Genomic DNA, 23,449 nt, shown 5'->3' on the forward strand with positions numbered 1-23,449 from the left:
CACGCACCTAATATATGTTGATTCCTTGGCTTATTAGTTGCAGTGTACAATGCAACAAAATACAAAATACATGCTTGGTGAACATTCGTTTGTATCTACAAGACGGCAGCTAAAGATTAGGTTTCAATACTGACATTTAACTATCCTACTAGCAATTAGCATTACATCATAATATGCCATCAAGGCAATTTTTTATACTGAAAAAATCAAAATAAAAACCGTTATTTGTAAACTTTTATACGAAATGTAACTCTTCAAGTGGAAATAAAAAATAAAATTTGTCTATTTACTATTCAATACACATAGGATTTCAATTTTTGTTATACTGAGAAAAAAAGCTCTTTTGTGTTGGGAAAATAACGCTTCAAAAAATAATTAGTAGAAAAACCCACCAGTACAATGTTTTGTCCATTCAATGCCAGCACAGATTTGGGAACATACTGAGGATGAAGTCACAGACATCCACAGGTGAAATGTAAAAGTGTATCTTAAATAAATCTTTCCTGTGATTGGAAATAGTTTTGAAATGAAGTAAACTGATTGGAGGTCGTCACAGCTGCTTTTGTGAATTATGTTAAGGGCATTATTACCCCTCTCTCCCCCCTCCCCAAAATTACTAAAAAATAAAAATATATTTATAATGTGCAAGACAAATATGGATTGAACATAAAATGTTTCACATTTTGATCTAGAGTCTAAAAATTAATCAATAGCTTGATCAGACTAATGAATGGAATGTTCACATCCTCGATTAGCCAATATAGGTGCATCCCAAAGCCCTTCCTGCAATGGAAAAACCCAGGTGGCCATTTCCATATTCACCGAGGGAGGCAATGGGTAGGAATTCACAATCGACACAATTGCATTCCTGATCCACTGATCACACCAGCCGTGAGCACTCTGGGCGAGATGAAGGTCAATGTAGCAGTTTTTGTCCCAAATTATAACCAGTGATTGAGTAAACTGCCATCAGCCCTATTATTACCAATAATTAATCACAATGCATTAAAAAGTTACTTGCAATCCTGCAGAATTAGGCATAAGTTGTTGTAAAATAAAAAACAAACAAACCTGTTTTGTCAAAACTGGCAGTGTAAAGAAGGCAGCACTGGAAGTGTCTGAATCATCTGTAATGCCAAGTACCCTCCATAAACTCTTAATGTGGTTAGGCTTTGGGACCCATCGTTTTGAAATCTTAGACGTATACACTTTTCTCATAGGGTCACACAACCTATGATTATCTTCACTCAGCCGAGTTGAACGTCAGCTTTAGCAATTCTTACACAAGCTATGTCTCTGCGTCTACAAGATAGTATTAATAATTCAAACCAAACTAATAGACAAGAGACCACTTAGGTTTAGTGTTACCATAGCAGCCTTTTATAAGTTTACTAACAACTTTAGCCTAATCCCAATAAAGCCTGATAACAGTCATAAGAATTCATTAGGAAGTTTACTGGGGGTACCATTATACCCATGCCTTTACGAGTCCATATAGATATAGTATTTATGTATATATATATAGTTAAGAGTGAATTTGGATTGCCTGAGTAACAGCTGTCTGGCAAACTGGACATGATGGCGTTCTCTTTTCACAGATCTTGTTGGCACATTCCATGCAGAAGAGGTTGTGGCCACATGGAACTAGGGCAGCAATAACTTCATTCTCAAAGCAAATCACACAGTCGTGCTTTCGTCTTGATTCTGGAGGTGAGCTAGAGGTGGAGCCACCATTGGAAGAGGAGTAACTATTGGTACCATTAGAAAAAGCAGGGATGTATATTGGAAGGCCAACATGGTTGCCTGTACTAGGTGGGTCGCTCCTAACCCTCCGAGCAAGTGGGTGTTCAATGCTCTCAGGAAATGTAGGAGACAGACGAGGAGTTGATGGCTGACTTCCTCTACGCTGAGTCTTCATGTTACCAGGAGGATCACTCCCAAAGCCAGAGAGTGGATTAACTGGTTCAAACGGAGTCCAGATAGTTTGAGTGGGTGTTGGTAAAGAGTCAAAGGCAGGAGAATCAACCGCGAGATCTTCTGAGCCTACAGAAGGTAGTGTATCTCCAAACCAAAAGTTTCCTGTGCTAAATGGGCTTGTTGGACTAAAGTCAGCCAGCCTATTGCTTCCAAAGTAGGAATCTGTGGAACCACTTCCCAGAGAACTGGAACTATCGTTTCGATAATTGGATATCATTCTGGCGCGGCTGGGAGGAACTGGATTGGAGGAAAGCCATGCAGAGCCAAGAGTGCCACCTTCAAAGCTTACATCAGTACCGTTATAATGGAAATCATTCTCTTCATTGAGCTCAATGTAGTTTCCTGTACGCATGGCAATATGCATTTCTATTTCTTCTCGTGCTCGGTCAACATTCTCGGGCATCCCTGTCACTTCAAAGACAGGTTCCTTATCTCTGCTCGGTGTTACTATGTAGGTGTGGGTCTGCTGCTGAATTCTTTTAATAGTTGCTCCTTTGGGTCCAACTACTAATCCTACCACACGATAGGGGACCCTGACTTGAACGGTGGTTTGACCGGGCAGATTAGGACTACATGACAACCCTCCCAGGGCCGGGCCATTTTTGTTTCGAGATGCACGAATCATGGAGAAGTGCTCTGCAGCTGAGAGGATTTCTCTTTTGGCCATGGCAACATCTTCTTTCCGCCCAGTGACAACAAAAATGGGCTCTTCACCACGAACAGGCGTCTTGATGTACGTGTTCGTCTTGGCTCTCAGCGCTTTAATTTTACAACCTGTTAGAAAGAAAAGATTTCATTAGAATCAACACCTACTTCAACAATATTGATAAAGGCAAATCAGAGAGAGATCCTTTTAACCTAAGAGTCTGCAGTTTTCCCCCTTTTAGAGTTTTTTTTCTTTATTAGAAAAACTTATCACTATATAATAAAACTTTCCTAACTTCACTAAGACGCCTAGATCCTGAACTACACCCTTCTGGGGATCCCTCTACTAGAGGTTTTAAACTAAGAGGATTATTGTTTTCTCTCTCTCGTTATTAACCATTGCAAATGATGCAGGAATACTCTATATAGGATAGCTACACTATGAGTGGGCTGACTTTCAGAATACTAACAGTTTACTACCTTGCAGGGTGTTGGTGGCAAAGAAAAACCGGTAACGTGTATGTGAGACATTTAATATCTATTGTCTTATTTAACCTACACAACAACCCTAAGAATGAGACTACTGCACTCCTTTTATTGCTAAGGAAAATGAAGTACAGAAAAAAATGTATATAACTTGTCCAAGTTCACACAGCTAGTAAAAGGCACATCCAGAGTTAAATCTAGTCTGACTTTAAAAGTTATAGTGTTTTGTTAGTTCAAGAACCTCCAATTTCACACAACTACACTATATGATAAAAGTTCTTCAACTGATTCCCACTTAATTGTCTTATCATTTTACCTTATCATTACCTTTCCCTCTGTACAGTTCAACTGATGATAAGAGCAAAGTGCTCAAGGCTAGTAGATTGTCTCACTTCTGTTCATCAGCTGGATTTCCGGCTTATTAAAAATCAGCTCTTTCTCCCCAAATCTGTTTATACTAACTGTACTCATGTGCTAAATTATTACATGAACCAGTAACATATGAATGCAAAAAGACACTGAACTAGTATGAAAATTATTTTTAGAAATTTCAATAAAGGATGAGTAAAGAAAAAAAAAAGATGCTGTTGGATGGGACAACTGTAAAATCCTAGGGTAAAAAAAACTAACACAGAATAATTTTGCACTCACTGTAAAGTTCTTGTGAAATTCAAAAGAAACATACTGGAAACTACAGAATATGGCCGTTGGACATGGTTTTATTGAAGGACCACGCTGGCTGGCAGCCCCATTCTCAAATAAAAGGCTTGGGCTCTAAATTCTAAGTACATTTAAGTTAAAATATCGAAGACACATATGCATAACTTTTTGAAGTAATCACCCATTACCAGTGCCAAGTGTGTAAGATTAGAGGGTTTCAAAATATAACTTAAAAATGTCAACCATATAACTAAGGCATACAACTCTGAGGTTATACTTTTCAAAGATCTCAACATGAAGCCTGCCAGAATAGATTTCTTCTCATGAATATATCATGCCATTCCTCGTTCCTCAAAATAAAGAAGCTAGGTGCTACTGAAGACACATGTTACAATCTGGGCAGATCTTTTTCTTAATTTTCCTTTTTGGCCCTCAACAAATTCATAATTGTACAAAAACTAATTCTTTCTAGACATTTCTAATATGCCTAATCGCAACAGTACCTTCTACCCCCAACCAAATAGGTCTCCTTAACTCCAAGCTTGCCTCACTCCAATCCAGTCTATATTCACCCTAGGCAGATGATGCTTTCTGAATAAAGCACGGATCACATGGTTAGGTCTTTGCTAAAGTGCTACCATAAAGATATGGTCTTAACAATGGCACACACAAGGTCCCTCTTTCCCTGGTGCCTGATTACCTCTCCCTAGACTCATCTCTGGACCACTCCCCTTTCCCCTTCCTCACTTCTTTAACTGTGCAGGGTGCTTCCACCATATTAAACTCCAATCCTTGCTCCCTTGCTTCCATGACCAGAATGTCCCTTTGTCCTTGCTCCTTTATTACCAGCTCTGCTTAACTCCCCTAGCCCTTCAGTTTTTAGTTTAGATGCTTCACCCTCAATGAAGCTTCCTTTCTCTCAGGACTGGTTTGTGTGCCCTTCCTAAGCATTCTCCAAGTGCTGAGTGGCTGTAAGTATATGCCACTGGGTGGCCATATGAAATTTTCTGAAATAAAGATCACTTTTTCTATGAAAGAACACTGGGCCTTTCTTATATATATGTCATATTGCTTTGCACCTAGGGTTTTTTTGTTTTGTTTTGTTTTGTTTGTTTTTCCTGAGCTTTCCTGGGCTTTCATATTCTGGCCCCATACTGCTAATCTAACCTTGTTGAAAGGAACTGATGATGTTAATTTCAATTATAGCATATTCAATACAGCTTTACTCAATGTGCCGCTGAACTTGTGGATCTAAACTGCAAATGAAGAGCCTCTTCCCCCTTCTCACCAACTGCAGAACTTAAGAAATGGCTGCTTTCTCACTGCTGGATCGTAGGTATCTATCATGAAAAGATTTTTAGAGTCAGATTTACTCTAGCCTGAAGATTATATCTGGGAAGACCTTGTGTGTGTGTGTGGGGGGGGGGGTTGCAGCCTAAAAGCAAAATTGCAAGGAAAGCACTTAGTGCAGTAACTGGATGAGATAAGAAGAGCCGAGTGGAGGAGGTGGCTTAGGTGCTATCAAGGAAACTAAAGATGAGTCAAATTTATGCTACTGTAAAACATGAAAGTTTTAGAGTGCTGCATTAAGTTTCTATCTGCCATGAACTACAAAACTAAACTGATAGTGTAATGTCTGAGTATAGGAAAAATCTGTATCTGCTTTTGTTCCAAATAGAAAGTGAATTGGAAGACCAGAACAATAAAACTTCCATATCTACCTATTTAAACAGAGTGAATCTCTAGAAAACACCCTCATTCAGTAGAGTAGGTGTTGCTTGAGGCTGAGACCTGCAATCACTTTCCATTGGCTAATGTGTGACTGATGGAGAGATGCCTAAGAAAGTCTGACTGGGGTGGTGTGAGCGACTTGTTCGTACTGTACACTCAAGGGAGTTACCATCATTATCTGGATATGAATTTATACTCTGGGCTACAACTTAACAAGAAGGCAGTCTTCTAGACCAAACATTTCTAACAAAAAGGGTCCTGGAGAAAAACACTGGGCAACTTCTTTTAAAGACAAAGGGAGAGTTAGCCTAAGGGTCTAGGGTTGGCTGGTCCCCTCTCAAACCTTACTACAGTGAACATTAGAAAAGTGATTTAAGAAACTTCTCCAGGAATTCTTTTCGTGGCTCAGTGGAAACGAATCTGTCCAGCATCCATGAGGAGGCAGGTTTGATCCCTGGCCTCGCTCAGCAGGTTAAGGATCTGGTGTTGCCGTGAGCTGTGGTGTGGGTCACAGACATGGCTCAGATCTAGTGTGGCTGTGGCTATGGTGTAGAGGCTGGCAGCTACAGCTCCAATTTGGCCCCTAGCCTGGGAACCTCCATGTGCCATGTGTGCGACCCTAAAAAGACAAAAAACAAGAACAAAAACCTTATCCAAATGCTTCTGAGACTACTAGCAACGTCAGTTGTACCTCTGTAGAGTACTTTTTATTTAACACCTAGTAGGTATATTATTAACTAAGAAAATATGCCTCAAGGTACACAGACACTATCCAGCCTATGGCACTAATAAATCAGCGTTTAATACATGGCTTATAAGAAAGACGTAAGACAAAAAGGCTGGAGCATGGAATATCTCTAAGATAGGGGTGTAAAAAAGGCCTACCCTCCCCAAAAGAGTCATGTGCTTAGAATTTGATCAGGGGAAGGAAGTAACAGGAAAATGGCAAAGCCAACCCCTTTTATACCACTGCCAATGGAAATTTTTTTCTTTTTTTTCGTCTTTTTTTAGGGCCATACCCACTGCATATGGAGGTTCCCAGGCTAGGGGTCTAATCAGAGCTACAGCTGCTGGCCTTCGCCACAGCCACAGCAACGCCATATCTGAGCTGTGTCTGTGACCTACACCACAGCTCACAGCAATGCCAGATCCTTAACCCACTGAGCGATGCCAGGGATGAACGCACAACCTCATGGTTCCTAGCCGGATTCGTTTCCGCTGCTTTGCCACGATGGGAACTCCAGAAGTATTTCTTTTTTGCTTCTAAATTTTATAAGACAGTTTTAATTAACACAGTAGTCTAAACTCAGGTTAGCACTATAAGAAGTCTCATCAATCATAATGTATAAAGTTGGGGATAATTTGAATAGGCAGAGTTTTGAACAGATGACACAAACTAAACGAGTAAAAAACAAACTTGTTTTATTATTTTGCAGGTTGAGGAGGTAAAAAGCTTTTGGAATATTTATTTTTTTAGGGCTGCAACCATGGCATATGGAGGTTCCCAGGCTAGGAGTGGAACTGGAGCTACAGCCTACACCACAGCCACAGCAATGCCAGATCCGAGCCGCATCTGTGACCTACACCATCCACAGCTCACAGCAACACCGGATCCTTAACCCACTGAACAAAGCCAGGGATCGAACCTGCATCCTCATGGATGCCAGTCAGATTTGTTTCCGCTGAGCCACGAAGGAACTCCGCTTTTTGAAATATTTTAGATTGAGTTTTTATTTGAAAGTGCAGATATTTTAAAAAACCATGGAAAAATTTATAATCTCAGACTGGCACAAAATTTAGAAGGCATAAAGATACTGATAAACTAGACTGAACTTTTAAAAGAATTTTTACATGTCAAAACTATATAAACAAGGTAAAAAAATTGCTTACAACTCACATCACAAATGGCTGATTTCTCTTACACATGTGCCTATACACCTGCTCTATATATCAAAACCCCCAAACCCCACAGAAAAAATAGGTAAAAGAACTAGCTCACAGAAAAGGAAATGTATAAATGGCTCTGAACATCAAAGCTCCCATTTTTTATATGAACAGAGAGGTATTGTTTTCCACCTATAAGATTGTCAAATACCAAAACCAGTGCTGGTAAGAATGGGGAAAAGGACCCTCATTTCAGCTGCTGAGAGTATAATCTGCTTGAAGGCAGTTCCACAATATCCATCAAAATTATAACCCCATGTATCCAAAGCCCCTACAACCCCACTTTTAGAATTGTGTCTGCAGGAATACCTGCACAAGTGAAAATGACCTTTGTGTTATATTACCGTTACTATTAGTGTGAGGCTGGTACAACTATATAAGGGAACACTGCAGTCTAACACTGGTTAACTTGAGGACAGAGTGGAAGGGAGACTAATTTTTCTTGTACACTTTATTTTTTATAATTTTTTTTTTCTTTTTAAGACTGCACTTGCAGCATATGGAGGTTCCCAGACTATGGGTCGAATCAGAGCTATCGCTGCAGGCCGACACCACAGCCATAGCAATGCAGGATCCGAGCCGCACCTGTGACCTACACCACAGTTCAGGCAACACCAGATCCTTAACCCCCTGTGCAGGGCCAGGGATCGAACCTGCAACCTCATGGTTCCTAGTCGAATTCTTTTCCACTACACCACCATGGGAACTCCTTTATTAATTTTGAACCAAAGTAGTGCATTAGTTCCCCCCCCCCAATAAATAATTAGAAAAATTTTAAACATGAGTAAATGATACATTTTACTAGACTTAGCATATCAGTCAGACTTTTAGCTAGTTCTAAGATTTTTTTTTTTTTAACTATAAACAGCTGGGTAAATGATTTGATAACCTCAAAGCTGAATAAGGCTTTTTAAGTTCAAAGAACTAACAGTTTTTTCCTATAGCTACAAATAAAAACCAACATATGTTGAACAGTACACAGCTTGTGTATACACTGTATAGAGATTAAGAACTAGGATAGCACTAATGACTTTCATAGCTGTAATTTTGATTTGGAAGTAAATAGCCCAAATAAAAAGTTTCTTAAGGAGTTCCCTTGTGGCACAGTGGGTTAAGGACCCATCACTGTCACTGCAGCAGCTGCTGTGGTGTGGGTTCAATCCCTGGCCTGGGAACTTTCACATGCTGCAGTCATGGCCAAAAAAAGGTCTCCTACCTCCTTTACGAACTCATTTCCCCTTTCTTTATCACGGTGGCTGGGGCTGTGTTTCACCTTAAAACCCTTTAGCTGCAGCCAGAATTCTGGACCTCTCACTCCCTGGTATAGAAGAGGTTTGATCTCTTTCTTACAGGGTAAAGAGAGCCTCTCCCACAAGCCACCTGAGCAATTAAGAGGGAGAGGTCCTCTGCTGCTTGGAGAGGAGTTGAAGCAAAGGAATTGAAACGGTATCTTCAGTGTTTCTCAAACCATGATTTGCAGTATCAATTTAATAGGTTCCAAATGTTTCAGTGAAGTATGTATACAATGGGCTGCAATGTAAAATGTTCTTTTGCTGGGGGACGGTGGTGTCACGGTCGGAAAAGCTTAAAACCACTAGACTAGATCTTTAAGGCCACTTTTTAATTCCATGAAACATGTGGAATGATATACTTAAAAGAACCAGATGTAGAATTACAGTCTGCAATGTAGATATAATTACAGTCCAAATCAATTCACCTTAAAATAGGAAGCTTATCCAGATTATCTGGGTGGGCCTGACCTAATCAGGAGTCCTTTAAAAGAGTTTTCTCCAGCTGGTCTCAGAAGTAGTCAGATATGCTCTGGCTAGACTGGAAGAAAGCCAATAATCTATGCTTGACCTGCCCATGGAGACCTCATGGCAGGGAACTGCAGGCAGCCTCTAGGAGCTGAGAGCTAAAAAGAAAACAGAGTCCTCAATCCAGAAATCCTTTTCTTTGATTTTGCTTATTACCTACTTTAGTTTTCTAATGACAACTTAAACCACACAATGGCTTCAATGTCACAAGTTTTTTATTTTACAGTTCTCGAAGTCAGAAGTCTAACATGGGTCAACATGGCTAAAATCAAGGTGTTTGCAGGGCTGTGTTCCTTTTTGGAAGCCCCAGGAGAGAATCTATCTAGTTGCTCATCCAGGTTATTGGCAGGATTTAGTTGCTTACAGTCATAGGACTGAGCTTCCTGCTTCCTTGCTAACTATCTGTTGAAGGCCATTCCCAGCTCCTATAAGCCACCAACATGGCTTACCACCCTGTCCTTCCAACTTTTGAGCCAGCAATGGAGGTTAAATCTTTCTCAAATCCCTTATCTCTTATCCCTCCTCTTCTCTGACCCAGCTGGGGAAGTTTTTCTGCTCTTAAGGACTCATGTTATTACAATGGGCCCACCCAGATGATCTTCTCAAGGTCCATACTCCAGGTAGTAAACATTCAGTTTCCAGGGATGTAGGTTATAGGCATCTTCGGGGGAAGATAATGCCTACTGCACTATCATTTGCCCTTCCTCCAAATATCTGCCCATTCTTCCAAGTCCTATCATCTTTTCTGCTCTTAAGGAGCTCATAGTATAGAATAAAGAAATAGTCATGCAAACATTACAGACATAATTGCTTCAAGGAAAACAGACATACAAAGCAGCGAGGGCATAGAAAAGGAGAGGACTTTACTGCTTACAGTAAATGAAAGAAGGCTTCAAAGGCATTTGAACTTAGGCTTGAAGTGGTTTTGTCAAGTGGGAAGGAGAGCAGAGGGAAATACAAGTGCCAAAGAAGGAATCAACAGCACAAGATGGCAGCCAGGAGACCATATCTGGCTCAGTATTGTGGGAGCTTTAAGTGTCTGGAGAGTAGAATGTCAGGGGAGCAGGCTAGATGGGAGATGATTAGTATCAATGTCAAGCAAAGGGCGTTTAAACTCTTATCTTGTAGATGCAAAAGAATTTGTTTTTTAAAGAAAGAAGCCCCAGAGAGTTCCGTCTTGGCTCAGCAGTTAATGAATCCGACTAGGAACCATGAGGTTGTGGGTTTGATCCCTGGCCTTGCTCAGTGGGTTAAGGATCCAGCATTGCCGTGAGCTGTGGTGTAGGTTGCAGACATGGCTCAGATCTTGCATTGCTGTGTGTGTGGTGTAAGCCAGAGGCTTCATTCAGGTCCAATTAGACTCCTAGCCTGGAAACCTCCAGATGTCATGGGAGCGGCCCCAGAAGAGGCAAAAAGATCAAAAAAAAAAAAAAAAAAAAAAGGAAGCCCCAAATGTTATGTGAGGTGTTGGTGATTTTTTTTCAGAGGTTTTTGTTTCCCAGAAATTAATTATATTTTCCAATCATCTCATAAATTAACTACATATATAAGATGATTTAAGCAAGCTAAAACTTTAATAACACACACTAAAACTATGTGTACTTTTACTTTGGGTCATCCTTGGGGTATACCTTTCTTTACAAATTCTAAGAGATTTAATTTTAAAAGGGAAATCAGTATACACACATGTACATACAACACTTTAATAAAAATAAGGAGAGGAAGTGAAGCTCCTTAAGTACGTCTTTTTACCTTCAAGAAAATTAGAACTCCTGGTTTTATATTAAAATCACCCCTACCTCCTACCCTATCCTTCTCCCAATTAAGTGGCCATTACCTACCTTCTGCCAGTCTTCACCATCTCCTACACATGCCCTGTTCCTCGTCTAACTCTGCTCAGGTATTTTCCTAAATAAGCTGGAAAATCTTCCTAGTACCCCCTCACCCCACCCTCAATCTTCTGAATAACAAACTCTCCTGAGTAACAATCATGGCCCTTTGGAAAAGATGAGACTGTATATATGAAAGCCTCTATGAACTCAAGAATAATACAAGTATAGCTATGACTCTTACTATCACAGCTACCACTTGTTAATCTTCCAAGGTCCAGTTTAAAGGAAACAATGCACAGAATAAAAATCTGATTATCTGCAGGATTAGGCTCTAATCTACAACCAGTTTGCTTGTGGTTTTTATGTTAGATCATTCAACCTCTAGGTCCTTTCCAATGCTTTTATTTTTTGACCAAGATCCTCTTCTCCTAGAAAATACAAAATCACTTCCTCTTTCTTTAAGTCTAAAGAGCACTCGGGATGACAATCAGATACTACCATATCTCACATACATATATCTAGTCTTCCTTTCCTTATGAAAAGTAGGTTGAATAATAGTGGGGAACACAAGATTTTGGACAGAACATCACTAACCAGCTCTGTGAGCTCTAACAGGTCACTAAACCTCTATCTCTCCTTCATGGGTGAGGAACTATAATTAATAATATATTAATAGAATTTTCTTACTTGGTTGTTGCAAGGATTAAGTGAAATAATGTTCAAAATATTTATTACAATGCCTGTTACTCAAGTAAGTGCTCAGTAAAGGGATAGCTTTTTAGGCCAACTCCCCCAACCCCTCAAGTATTTCATGACTTAACTGAGCCAACAGGCTTGGCTTTGAAATAATGAAAATTTGTAGAACACTTTTCAGTTTTCCAAACTCTCCTATATTTTCATTTAATCACCATCATAAGAGTATTTTAGGAATGATAGTAAAGAGCTTAGATTTCCCAGCTGGAAAGTCAGATCTCAGAAATTGTCTAATAATTCCACACTCCTCTCATTACTCATACTATCTTTCTCTAAACACATTAGAGAAAACACCTTATTTTATATGTATAGTGCATGATATATTAGAATGCGGGGTCATATTATTTAATGATTTTACATATAGATAAGATCCCTTTCCTCTTGGAATAGTCTAGACAGACTATTCAAAAGCTCCTTTAATTTTACAAGAACCCAGTTCTTCAGTATTAGCTTCAAAGACTGAGGAATATCATTCAGCTAAATCCCAGTAAGAGTGTTTCTTATGCATACAACTTAATCCAATATTTAAATAAACTGTTCAGATCAGCAATGCAGTGGATTCCTAAAAACACACGGTAGAAATAACTTTCCTTTCCAGGGTTCAAGGCTCCTCCTTATAGCTTACGAAATTTTCTGAAATTTTCTGTAAGAATAGTTTTACTTTAGGCATCATTATGGTGATACTTAAACAGCTTCATTTATGTGATTTTAGTTTTTATTACCAGTATTCATAGAGCCATCTAATGTAGCATCTATATCAAACAGATCCAAACAACTTTAGGTTGACTAGCTCTTCAGGTAAAGGGTTAGGGATAATGGCACAGAGAAAAGAAAACCCAAGTTACCACAATATGAAAACTAAAACAATAATAAAGTGGTAAGTTTCTAATCCAACAATTCAGTTCAATAAAATAAAGAGCAAGCATCTGCTTTGTTTCAGGTACTTTTCTTTTTTTATTTTTTTACTGCCACACCTGTAGCAAATGAAGTTCCCAGGGCAAGGGCTGAATTAGAGCTGCAGCTGTAGGCCTACACCACAACCACAGCAATGCCAGATTGAGCCACATCATGCAGCTTTTGGGAATCCTTAACCCACTGAGCAAGTCCAGGAATCAAATCCCCATCCTCACAGAGACAACACTGGGTCCTTAACCTCCTGAGCCACAATGAGAACTCCTCTTTCACATAACTGAAACCGAAATTAAGGAAGCAGAGCTAACTGAGATTCATTCTGCCCTCATTGACTTGTATCAAACTTCAAGCACCAAAAGGATTTAGTGTCTACATGTGTTCATGTACAGATATTGATCTGTCATTTTCTTTTCTTATATCATTGGCTGGTGATGGTATAGCCTTGTTGCTTTGTCTGCTTGTTTACCAACTACTAAGATAGGAGGTCTACTGAGACTGAAGGCTCCATTCTATTAGCTTGAGACCTTGGCTAAGCTCCTAATATTTCCTCAGATCTATTTCCTTATCTGTATGGTGGAAATAATTATGGAGTTCCCTGGTGGTCTAGTGGTTAGGATTTAGCACTTTCACTGCTATAGTCTGGATTCAATCCCTGGCCTGAGAACTGAGATCCCACATCAAGCTCCTGCACACCAAGGCCATAAACAAAATTTAAAATCTTTATCCTAAAAATAAAATTTATATTTAGACTATGAAAAGCATGTTAAAATATTATAAACTTTACAAAACTGGGAGAAGATACGTTGAAGCCAATCTAACTGGTAATTTGAAACCTGGCTTACTTTTAACATGATTTTAGGAACTCTTTTTAGACAAAACTCAGAATATAAGAGCTACAAGAAATAATCTAGTTCAATCTCATTTTATACGTGAAGAAAACTGAAGGTGAGACTTGCCCAAAGTTACAAACTAATGACTCCTAAGTACCCCATTCCCTAAATACACCCTTCTTTCCACTTGCCTTATTTTCCTAGTTGACTCTTAAAAGTGGAGAATTCCCTGTGTATATATATTTTTAAAAATAGAGGTTAAAGGTATAACCCCCCCCCTTTTCACTTAGTTTAGACACAAGGATCGAAAAAAAATTTTTTTTTTAAGGCTCATATTTGGCCTTTCACTAAAGCTGTGACACACAGACAAGGGTGTAAATTAGAGATGAAAGGATGAACAATTTTGCTAGCAGGGGATTTTAAAATTGGGTTCATGTCGTTTAGAGGATGTTAATAGAAACCTCAGAATTACCTCTATTTGGGTACCATATAATGGAATCAGGTTCATTTGTAAATGATTCTTTTCCAGACTACAGACTAGCTTAGGTCTTTACCAGGAAATACATTTCAAAAGTTCTGATTTTAAATAAATTTTAAGACATACTGTAAACTTGAAAAAAAAATATCATGTGTATCACTAACTAGTGCTATACTATATACCCTAGGAAAAACTTACTAAAATGATAATTTTTGGTTTCAACTAGCATTTGCTCAGAGTACAAATCTAGCAGTAAAAAAAAAAAAAAAAATTATAAACCTTACCCTATCTCATATATAATTTATTACCTCTATGCTTTCAATTGTACAGTTAATTTGTACTAATGATGCATTCTCAAACTTGATCCTCACAACAAATGGGGATAGGGAAGAGGCCAGGAACAACAAGTGGATGGAACAAGTTTTTTTCCTCCAAAAGAGGAAACTGAGACTCAGTGAGGTGATTCGTCTATGGTCACAGGCAACAAATGGTAAAACCAGGTCTTTAACGAGTTTTCTAACTCAAAGTTCAATGTCCTTTCCTGCAGGTACTGGTGGAAAGGCAGTAGATAAGCCCAAGGAGAAGAGAGAGCAGTACAGAAAGGGGGATGGTAATAAGGTCAGCCCAAAGGGCAAACACTTCACAGTGCTAACCTTTTGAGGAGATTTTCTAGTAGTTTGGAATATTCCCTCCTCACTCTCCTCTAGCTACATTTAAAATGACTTTATGCTTATCTTCAACTACATCTTCAGTTCATTAAATAATTTTATCAAGGCCTAGTCTTACTGTTTCATGATACAACTTGTGGTCAAAACAGGCTTCCCAGTATACAATGAACAGCAGTTTTTGTTTACTGGACAAAGGCAACCAACATACCTACCTGAATTGTTCTTAAATCCCAAACACTAGCATGAAAGAAGTGCTCTAATTATGCAGTATAACTTAAAATTCTCCAAGTCAGTTATGGAATAAAGACTCAAAATATTCAAATAGCATTAAGCTGTGCATATTTAATTTAGTATAGTTGGGCTTGGTATTACTAATATTGGAGTATCATTTTAAAAGCTTAAATATCATATATAATCCTTATAAATGCCTATATGGTGCCTAACTGGTAGCATGTGGGAAAAAAGGTAAAAGTAAACATGCATTATGGTATACAAGCCATTTGGGAAGGATTAAGACGCAGTTTAATAAATGTCACTTTAGAATCACCTGAAGATCAACGGGGTTTTAAAATAGATCATCCATATTTGGAGTTTCCTAAAAGAGTTTTTATCTATTTAGTATCTTATGAACATGATCATCTATTTTTTTCCCTACTTTGAGTTAAATTACAAATTCTACAAGGCATAAATAACATTTTAAAAAATTCTGTAACAATCCTGTAGATTTTAAAATTAATACTATGTAGTCACCACAGCTGTTTATGAATATTTTGGCTCTCTCCTACGGACACAGGATTGTAATGCAATTTCTCGCCCACTTGAAGTTAGGTGTGGCCAGATGACTTAACTCTGATTAATGAAACAGGAGTGGATGTGATCATTATTACTTCTGGGTCTAACAGTTAAAGACCAATGTGTGCTATACCACTGTCTCTCATCCCTCTGGCACAGGGGAAGACCAGCCAACACACTGAGATGGTGGCTGCTTTCCTGACCTATGTCCCTGAAAGACTAAAATAATCAGCGCCTCTGTGAATAAGAAACAAACCATTGTTTTGATGATATTGAGATGCTGGGATTCTTTGTTATCACAGCATCATTTAAGCCTATCTGGATAGAAGTGCTATGTGTCTAACAGGCTTTCAGACATCAGTTGGTTCTAGTTCTATCACATTACAGTAATGTGTGAAACTGCTAAAGCTAAGAAAAGGTGAATGAGATTAAACAGTGGTTCAAATTAATTTCAGATTTAACTTAACAAGAGTAGTATGTGCCTATCACTTAGTTTCATATATGTCGATCTATTTGTGTCTAATTCACAATCCCTGTAGAGATACTGTAGATACGATTATACCAAGCTGAAGAAGAGGAATCTGAAGCCTAGGGAGTTTAAGTGATTTGTGTAAGACCACAAAGAGTTACTGGCACAGAGTAATCGGAATTTAGAAATTTTAATTTCTGATTGCTGGCTCCTTCCAATATACCACAGTTGAGCAGAGACTGCTAAAGGCAATTTGGGACAGTTTTCAATATATACTTTTATATTAAGACATACACTCTAAAACATTTTTGCATTCAGTTTAAGACAAAAGCACTGACTTCTTAAAATGTGTACAAATACTATATGCAAAACCAAATCTACAAAATATTAAGCAATATCTGCTACATTTCCTTGAAAACATGTTAAGAACCTAGAACGTACAGATATTGCTGGAAGGAAATTTTTTTTTTTTTTTTTGTCTTTTTGCCTTTTTTTTTCTAGGGCATATGGAGGTCCCCAGGCTAGGGGTCCAATCGGAGCTAGAGCTGCTGGCCTACGCCAGAGTCACAGCAACGCAGGATTCAAGCCGTGTCTGCGACCTACACCACACACAGCTCACGGCAACGCCTGGATCCTTAACCCACTGAGCAATGCCAGGGATCGAACCTGCAACCTCATGGTTCCTAGTCAGATTTGCTAACCACTGCGCCATGATGGGAACTCCTGGAAGGAAATTTTTCAATATAAATCTCTAGCAGAGTTAACAGTTCCCAAATACTTGACTCCCTGGATCATTTTTAGGTTGCTGATACTTCTATGGGGGGCGGGGGGCAGGGCAGAAAATACCACTTATTTTCCATTTGCTCCTTAGTGAATCAAAATGGTTCACTAAGAAAATGCAGTATATCTCCCCATCCGTTTGCAAAACAATTATAATAACTGAACCTTCCCCAATGATCCCAGAGCTAATAATCTCATTTAGATTTTAAAGCCTAGAACAATAACAATATTTGATTTTTAAAGCTAGCATGTATATAAACACAAAATAACCTTGTAAATTACTAATGATGGTGAGTTTCTAGTTAGACACATTAGAACTAGACTATGAGACTCATGACTTCTGGGTAACAGGGATCCCAAAATTTTACAACATAAATTATTTTGGATGGTGATTATAAGTTACATATATTAGAAATAAAGTATCTCAACTCATGATTAGGGAAGAAATTAACTCAAGATATGATTAACCTTCCTGAGCAGGATGCTTTAATACTGAGGTGGGAATGTAAAGTGAGGGCTTTAGAAACTGGTCTAAATCCAAGTTCCACTATCTGAGTAACTTACCTACCAAAACTTGTTTTTCTACACTTGTAAAATGGATATAATGACTTAGCAGAGTTAAATAGTAGGTAATACAGTACCCGACAGAAAGAGAATGCCAACAATCCCCCTTCTTCTACAAAAGGAAAAAAGACAGTGTGCTTTAGCATTATTCAGAAACTATTTCTCCTCATGAAATTCTTCCTAACCAGGGAAATTAAGTACAAGAACAAGCTTTCTCTTTTTTAGAACCTGAAGAGTTGTTTCACTCAAAGAAACCCGGAAAACTTTTCACAAGGATGTATTTAAGACAAACTGAGGCAATATAACATATTAATTGTTTAAAAAGTGGCAATTTTATACATAACTACTGGGCATCAGTGGAGCTCAAAAAAGAAGAAAAAAATTTCTGGGGTTCCTGTTGTGGCTCAGTGGAAACGAATCTGACTAGTATCCATGAGGAATAGGTTTGACCCCTGGCCTTGCTCAGTTGGTTAAGGATCTGGCGTTGGCCTGAGCTGTGGTATAGGTCACAGATGTGGTTCAGATCTGGTGTGGCTGTGGTGTAGGTCATTGGCTACAGCTCCAATTCAACCTCTAGCCCAGGAACCTCCATGTGCTGCAAGCGCTGCCTTTAAAAAAAAAAAAAAAGAAAAGAAAAGAAAGAAATTTCTAAGAAAGGTCCAGCTCAGTGATAACCAAAGTAGGGTGCAAGAAAATCCACTGGAGTGCAGGGGGAAAAAAATATTCAAACACTCAATTTCCATTTTTATCTCATCCTTTAGAAACTATTTACATGTTTTATAATGTATATCAGCACATGTATTATTCATAAATGTTCAGATAAGTGTATAAGCTCAAAGATTTTTTTTTAGACAGAATATACAATACAAAAAGGCTAGAAATAGCTTTTCTCAACTATGAGGCTAGAGGACACACATATACCATTAAATAACTCACTAATGAAAATAGTTAAGATGTACATTCAATCTTAAAAATAATATAAAACCTTGGGTTTTAAGTCTTTAAAACAACTGAATTTATGACATTCAATATGTATTTATAACACGGTTAAAAACGGGCACAGACTTCTACTTTAATTCACTTTTTAGTCTAACTGGTTATCAACGACTGTATAAATTGGAATGACTTAAACATCTTGTTAAGCATTATGAATGTGTCTTGCTGGTACTACACTTAATAAAAGTTAGGTCTTAAATCTGTTGTCAGGTTTACATTTTATATCTATATTCTAAATCTTTGATTATAAATAATCCTCTTTAGTTCCTAGCTTTATTTTACAATATTGTTGGTTTCAAAATGAGATGCAAAGCTTAAAAAGGGGGCCACATTAACATTTGCAAATGACCATATACTACTGGGGAGTATAAATATGAGCTCAACAATCTGCCAACTTTCATCACTAACAAAAACAGTGGTTTGTATTTTGAAAGACACTGGAACTAGAGGCCATCTACATGAGTTGCTAGTCTATATGACTCAGAATTCCATTTGTCCTACTCTTTGCTTCAGAGCTAAAGTCACAGATGTCTCCATCTGTGACATAATTACTTCCAAAACCAATTAAGAGATATCAAACGGAAAATTATGACTTCAGGTAGTGAATAAAATAGCAGGAATAGATAATTCTTAAGGAGGAAAATTTAGTTCATCCAAAGCAAAAAGTAAATTAAATCATTTGTTCTGTTTATTCACTTAAGAGAAAAGGGAAATTATCACACTATAAAAGGATGCAAACATTAGAAGCTGCCTGATTTTCTGTGCAAGTGGGAAAATAACTCAAAGGTTTTATTATGGTGCTGATGAGGGGTGGGGGTGGTAAATGGGTCAATGATCCACTAGTTGTATATTTCAGAACAGGAAAGGGGTAAGACTTTCTGCTCTTAAGATAAGATAGAGGATGATGACATACTTTTAACAGTACTATCAACTCTGGGAAACTATTAAGTGCAAAAGGAATAGTCAGCAATTTTGTCTCTATGTCCTAAGACATAAATAGGTTTACATTTCCTTATTAACCAGTAAGATCAGACCTAAAAAGAAAAACTAAGGAATTTTATTGCTGTAATCTGGTACAAAATAAAAACTTAAAATGAATTAAGTTTACTTTTAAATAACGGAACTATATAAAGGTAACAGCCTGCATAATTAAGGACCATTTTTCCATGCTTCAAAGTGTATAATACAGAGGTCAAAATTTTGTATTAAAGTAAGTATACAAAAGATACCAGTATCTTTTCTCTTAGTAAAACTGGCCCGTACATGTTCTTTTCCTTTGTTATCCTAAACTGTCACCATGAGCACAATGAAGCAACTTGGGCTGAGGAAGTGGCATCCTAGTTGGGCCTGAACACACCTTCCCAGCCTCCTTTCACCAACCCCCTAAGTATCAGACCCAAAACAACAACAAAAAAAACAAAAACAAAAAACACAACTTTCCAATCATATCTAGAGATTATTTCTCCATACCTTTCCTCACACTGTCCCTCAGCCTTTCTTCCATCTCTGTTTGTTATTAAAGTCCTATTCATTTTCCAAGGCCTTCCAGGGTGGAAGTTCTTTTTCTTTTATGTATGACTTTGTCATACTCTATAGTTCATGCCATTAACTACAGATTAGATTAGTGCCATTCCACTGTTTATTAGACTGTTAGCTTCCTAAAGGCAACAAGTTAGTCTGAATCAACCTCACATTCCCAACTACCATAAACCCAATGCCTGGCAAAAATAAAGCTTGATATAGCAATTCCTTGATACTGTTAACTGAATTCCCAACCAACTCTGGATCTATAATTTGAGATGTTATAATTTTATCCTGTGTGAGGTGAAAACATTTCTGTCCTGAATTAGTATCTTCAGCATTGCAAAAACAAAACAACAATGCCCAACCAAAAAAGGCATGCAAAATTATTTACCAAACATAGGAATAAACTCTTAATGGAATGGCATCAGCTTTGAACACCACCTCTAAGTACCAATCATCAGGCAGTCTCTGAAATAAGCTATTCTCCATCCAGATTTCAGAGGGACTTTTCTCATTAAAATCCTAGACCTAAGAAATGAGCCAACTCTGATATTTGAAACCACCATTTCGACAGACCTCTTATTTATGTGTACTTTAGACCACTTGGGAAAGATGAGATCATTTAAGCAGCAGCGCCATCATTTCTCTTTATTTGACCCCAACAATGCTCTCAACCTAACAGTAAAGAGACATGCATCAACCAGGTTAAATCATATTGTAGTAAGTCAGCTGCAGGTAATAGTTACTCCTTTATAAAGGAGGGGGGGGAGCTACACTAAAAGAGCATAGGACGTTCTCTAAAAATGCCGGATACAGAGGTACTCTGGGCATCCCCTTCCCCCACCTTCACAAATCTACTCCTGGAATCTGAGACATAGGTCCTTTGTCTGAACAATGTGGGAGGAGTCTGTCTGCAGTACTAGTGTGCTGGCAAATGAAGAAGAGTATTTACTGAAAACTGTATAAACAAATAAAGTTCCTTAACTCAATTATTTTACTGTTCAATTTTTCTCCATCGTGTACCCTAAAGTGTTCAAAAAGGTAATCAATGTGCCTTTTCGAGAGTTAGAATGTATCAAAAGGAATACACTAAGATCCACAGAGAGTTAGGCTGTTCTTCAAAAACTAAATTTCTGAATAGCGGAGGGGTGGGGGGGGGGTGGCGGTTGGAACGACCGCATGAACATCCCCTTCCCCCTCAAGCTCTTTCTACAAGCCTTCATTTCTGTCAATTTCTTCATCCGAACAATCTGCTTGTAAGGGAAGCCATGCCCTTTTTACAAGACAGTGGGCTGCGCAAACTTGTCATCTCGTAGCTTTCCGTGCACAACACCGAATCCACAACCGACCCGACCTTTTACCACCTCACTGAGGTTTTTGGTGCCACGCCAGCCGGATGTTCCAGGAATTCAACCCGAGTAGAGTGAACACCGCCGGACTGGGTGGCTCGAGAAACTTACCACCTTTTGTCAGGCAACAGAATAGGAGCCGAACACCGTGGGATTTTCGCAAGGTGACCCATCTTCTCATTTCCTCGGCTCCTCCCAAACCCCGTCGCGGTAGACGTGGGGGAACTCGCCGGGCTTGTCTTTTCTGCCCCAAGCTCTTTTCTTTCGTCTCCCCACCCACGCCCCGGGCCATGCCCAGCTGGACTACCCCCAACCCGTACTCACCCTGGCGACCGACAATCTCGGCGACATGCTCAGAGCTGGGCACCGGGACGCACTCGGTGGTGTTGACGCTCTTTCTCCGGAGCAGGGCCGCCTGCTCTCCGTTCAGGGCGGCTGCCGCCGCCCCGCAGCCACCGGGGCCGTAGGCGTGGGACAGCATCGCCGCCATCATGCCCTGGGCATCGTCCCCTCCGTAAAGTACTCCAGCCGCCGCAGCCGCCGCGGCCGCTTCCCGAGCATCGAAGCCGGCGGCGGGCAGCAGCACCGACCCCAGGGACCCGCCTGGGATCGGCTGGGTCTGGGAGGCGGCGGCCGCGGGCGGCGACAGCAATAGCAGAGACGGCCGGTCCTCCTCTTCTGCCTCCTCCAGCTCTTCCTCCTCCAGCAGCTCTCCGTCCAGCTCCGCTTCCTCCCCCTCCTCCTCGTCCTCCTCCAGCTCCAGCTCGGCCGACTCCGAAACCCCGGGCCGGCCGGGCGGAGCCCGCTCCTCCGGAGACAGCCCCGCCGCCCGCCGGGCCTGGCTCTGCGCTGCCGCGGCCCGGAGAGCCGGGGCGCCGGGCTCCGCTGGGCTGGGGTCGTCGAGGCCTAGCGCGGCCAGGCGCTCCCTCAGCAGGAGCCCGTCCCCCTCGAGCTCCGGGCCAGCCGCGGGCGGCGGCAGTGGCGGCGGCGGCGGCGGCGGGGGCGGCTGCGGCAGGGGGGCCGGGGCCGCCGCCAGGGCCAGGGCCGCGGAGCTGCCGCTCGGCATCGCGGCGGCGCGCTGTCAATGGCGGCGGCGGCGGCGGCCGGGTCAGGCGCGGCGGGCGGCGAGCCCCATGGCGGACAGGGCCCCGGCCCTGCTCAGCGCGCAAACACCTTTCCTCTGGAGAGGCGGCGGGGCTGGCGACCCGGGCCGAGGAGCGCCAGGGCCCCCGGAGACCGGAGAGGGCGGGGTGGAGGGGCAGGGGAAGGAGGCAGAGGTAGGTAACTAGGTGGGTGGGTGGGGACGGCGGCGGGGCGGGCTGGTGGAGGTGGCAGCGGCTCCCCTCTCAGGGTTTCTTTTGTTTCATGGCCTTAACCAGCCCCCGGCGCGCGCGGCGGCGGCGGCGACGCCCCACGCTGCTCTCCGAATGAAGCCGGCGGGCTCTGATTGGCCGCTTTTAATCCTTGGGAGCCCGCCCTCTCCTCCCCTCAGCCTTCTAACTCCTTTCCCTAGCCCCACCCCCCCACCCTCTTTTTGGGCCCCGCCCCGCTTTTCCCCAGAGCTCTCTGATTGGGTGACCAGGACGAGCCAGTCCCCCAAGCCTTCTCCTTCCGTCCTCTGCCCTCCCCCCACCCTCCCACCCCTTTCCCTACTGGCTCACGAGGAGAGGGACTGTGATTGTTCGCTTTACATGTCACTCTTTGTGACGTACCCAGGTGGGGGCGGGAAGGGAGGCGGGACGAAGGCGTGGCAGCAGAGGCTGAAGCTAGGGCCCGAATTGGGGTTTTTGCGCAGGCGCACGCAGTGGAAGCATACACCTGGTTTTCTCTGGTTCTCCGCATCCCTCTGGCCCACCTGGGTGGGGTCTGTTAGCGCACAGAGGGAGCGGCCTTGGAGTGTAGCGTAGGCTTGGGCCGGGAAAGCGTTGTTGAAGAGATTTCCCTCTTTCAGGGTAAGGGCCTAGGGAGAGTCATCGAAGGAGGGGCCAGTGAAGTGTTCCCCTCTCCAGCCGCGGGGGTGGTTTCCTGAACCGCGTGGCTCCTGGGCCTTCCCTGCACAACTCGGGCAGGCTCCTCCCGCGGGGCAGAGCCCTCCCACGCCCATCTGGCCCGGCTCCCAGTGCGTGGCCGGTCGGTTACATCAGGAGCCTTAAATGCTGAACTTGAGTTCTTCGGGGCTTTTCAAGGAAATTAAATCATCGTTTCCTCTTTCAAGACGTTCTTCCCACAGTATTGTCCGGTT

At 41.1% G+C, this 23,449-nt stretch overlaps 1 protein-coding gene across 1 annotated transcript; it reads right to left on the minus strand.

The window, feature by feature from the left end:
- MEX3C (mex-3 RNA binding family member C) lies at nt 1,521–22,346 on the minus strand. The gene is made up of 2 exons (XM_021093297.1): nt 21,532–22,346; nt 1,521–2,751 (listed from the first exon to the last, which is right to left on the minus strand). The coding sequence occupies exons 1-2, from the start codon at nt 22,271–22,273 to the stop codon at nt 1,526–1,528; spliced, it is 1,968 nt and encodes a 655-aa protein (XP_020948956.1). The 5' UTR covers nt 22,274–22,346; the 3' UTR covers nt 1,521–1,525.

Source organism: Sus scrofa, chromosome 1 (assembly GCF_000003025.6).
Source record: "Sus scrofa isolate TJ Tabasco breed Duroc chromosome 1, Sscrofa11.1, whole genome shotgun sequence".
Classification (NCBI taxonomy): Eukaryota; Metazoa; Chordata; class Mammalia; order Artiodactyla; family Suidae; genus Sus; species Sus scrofa.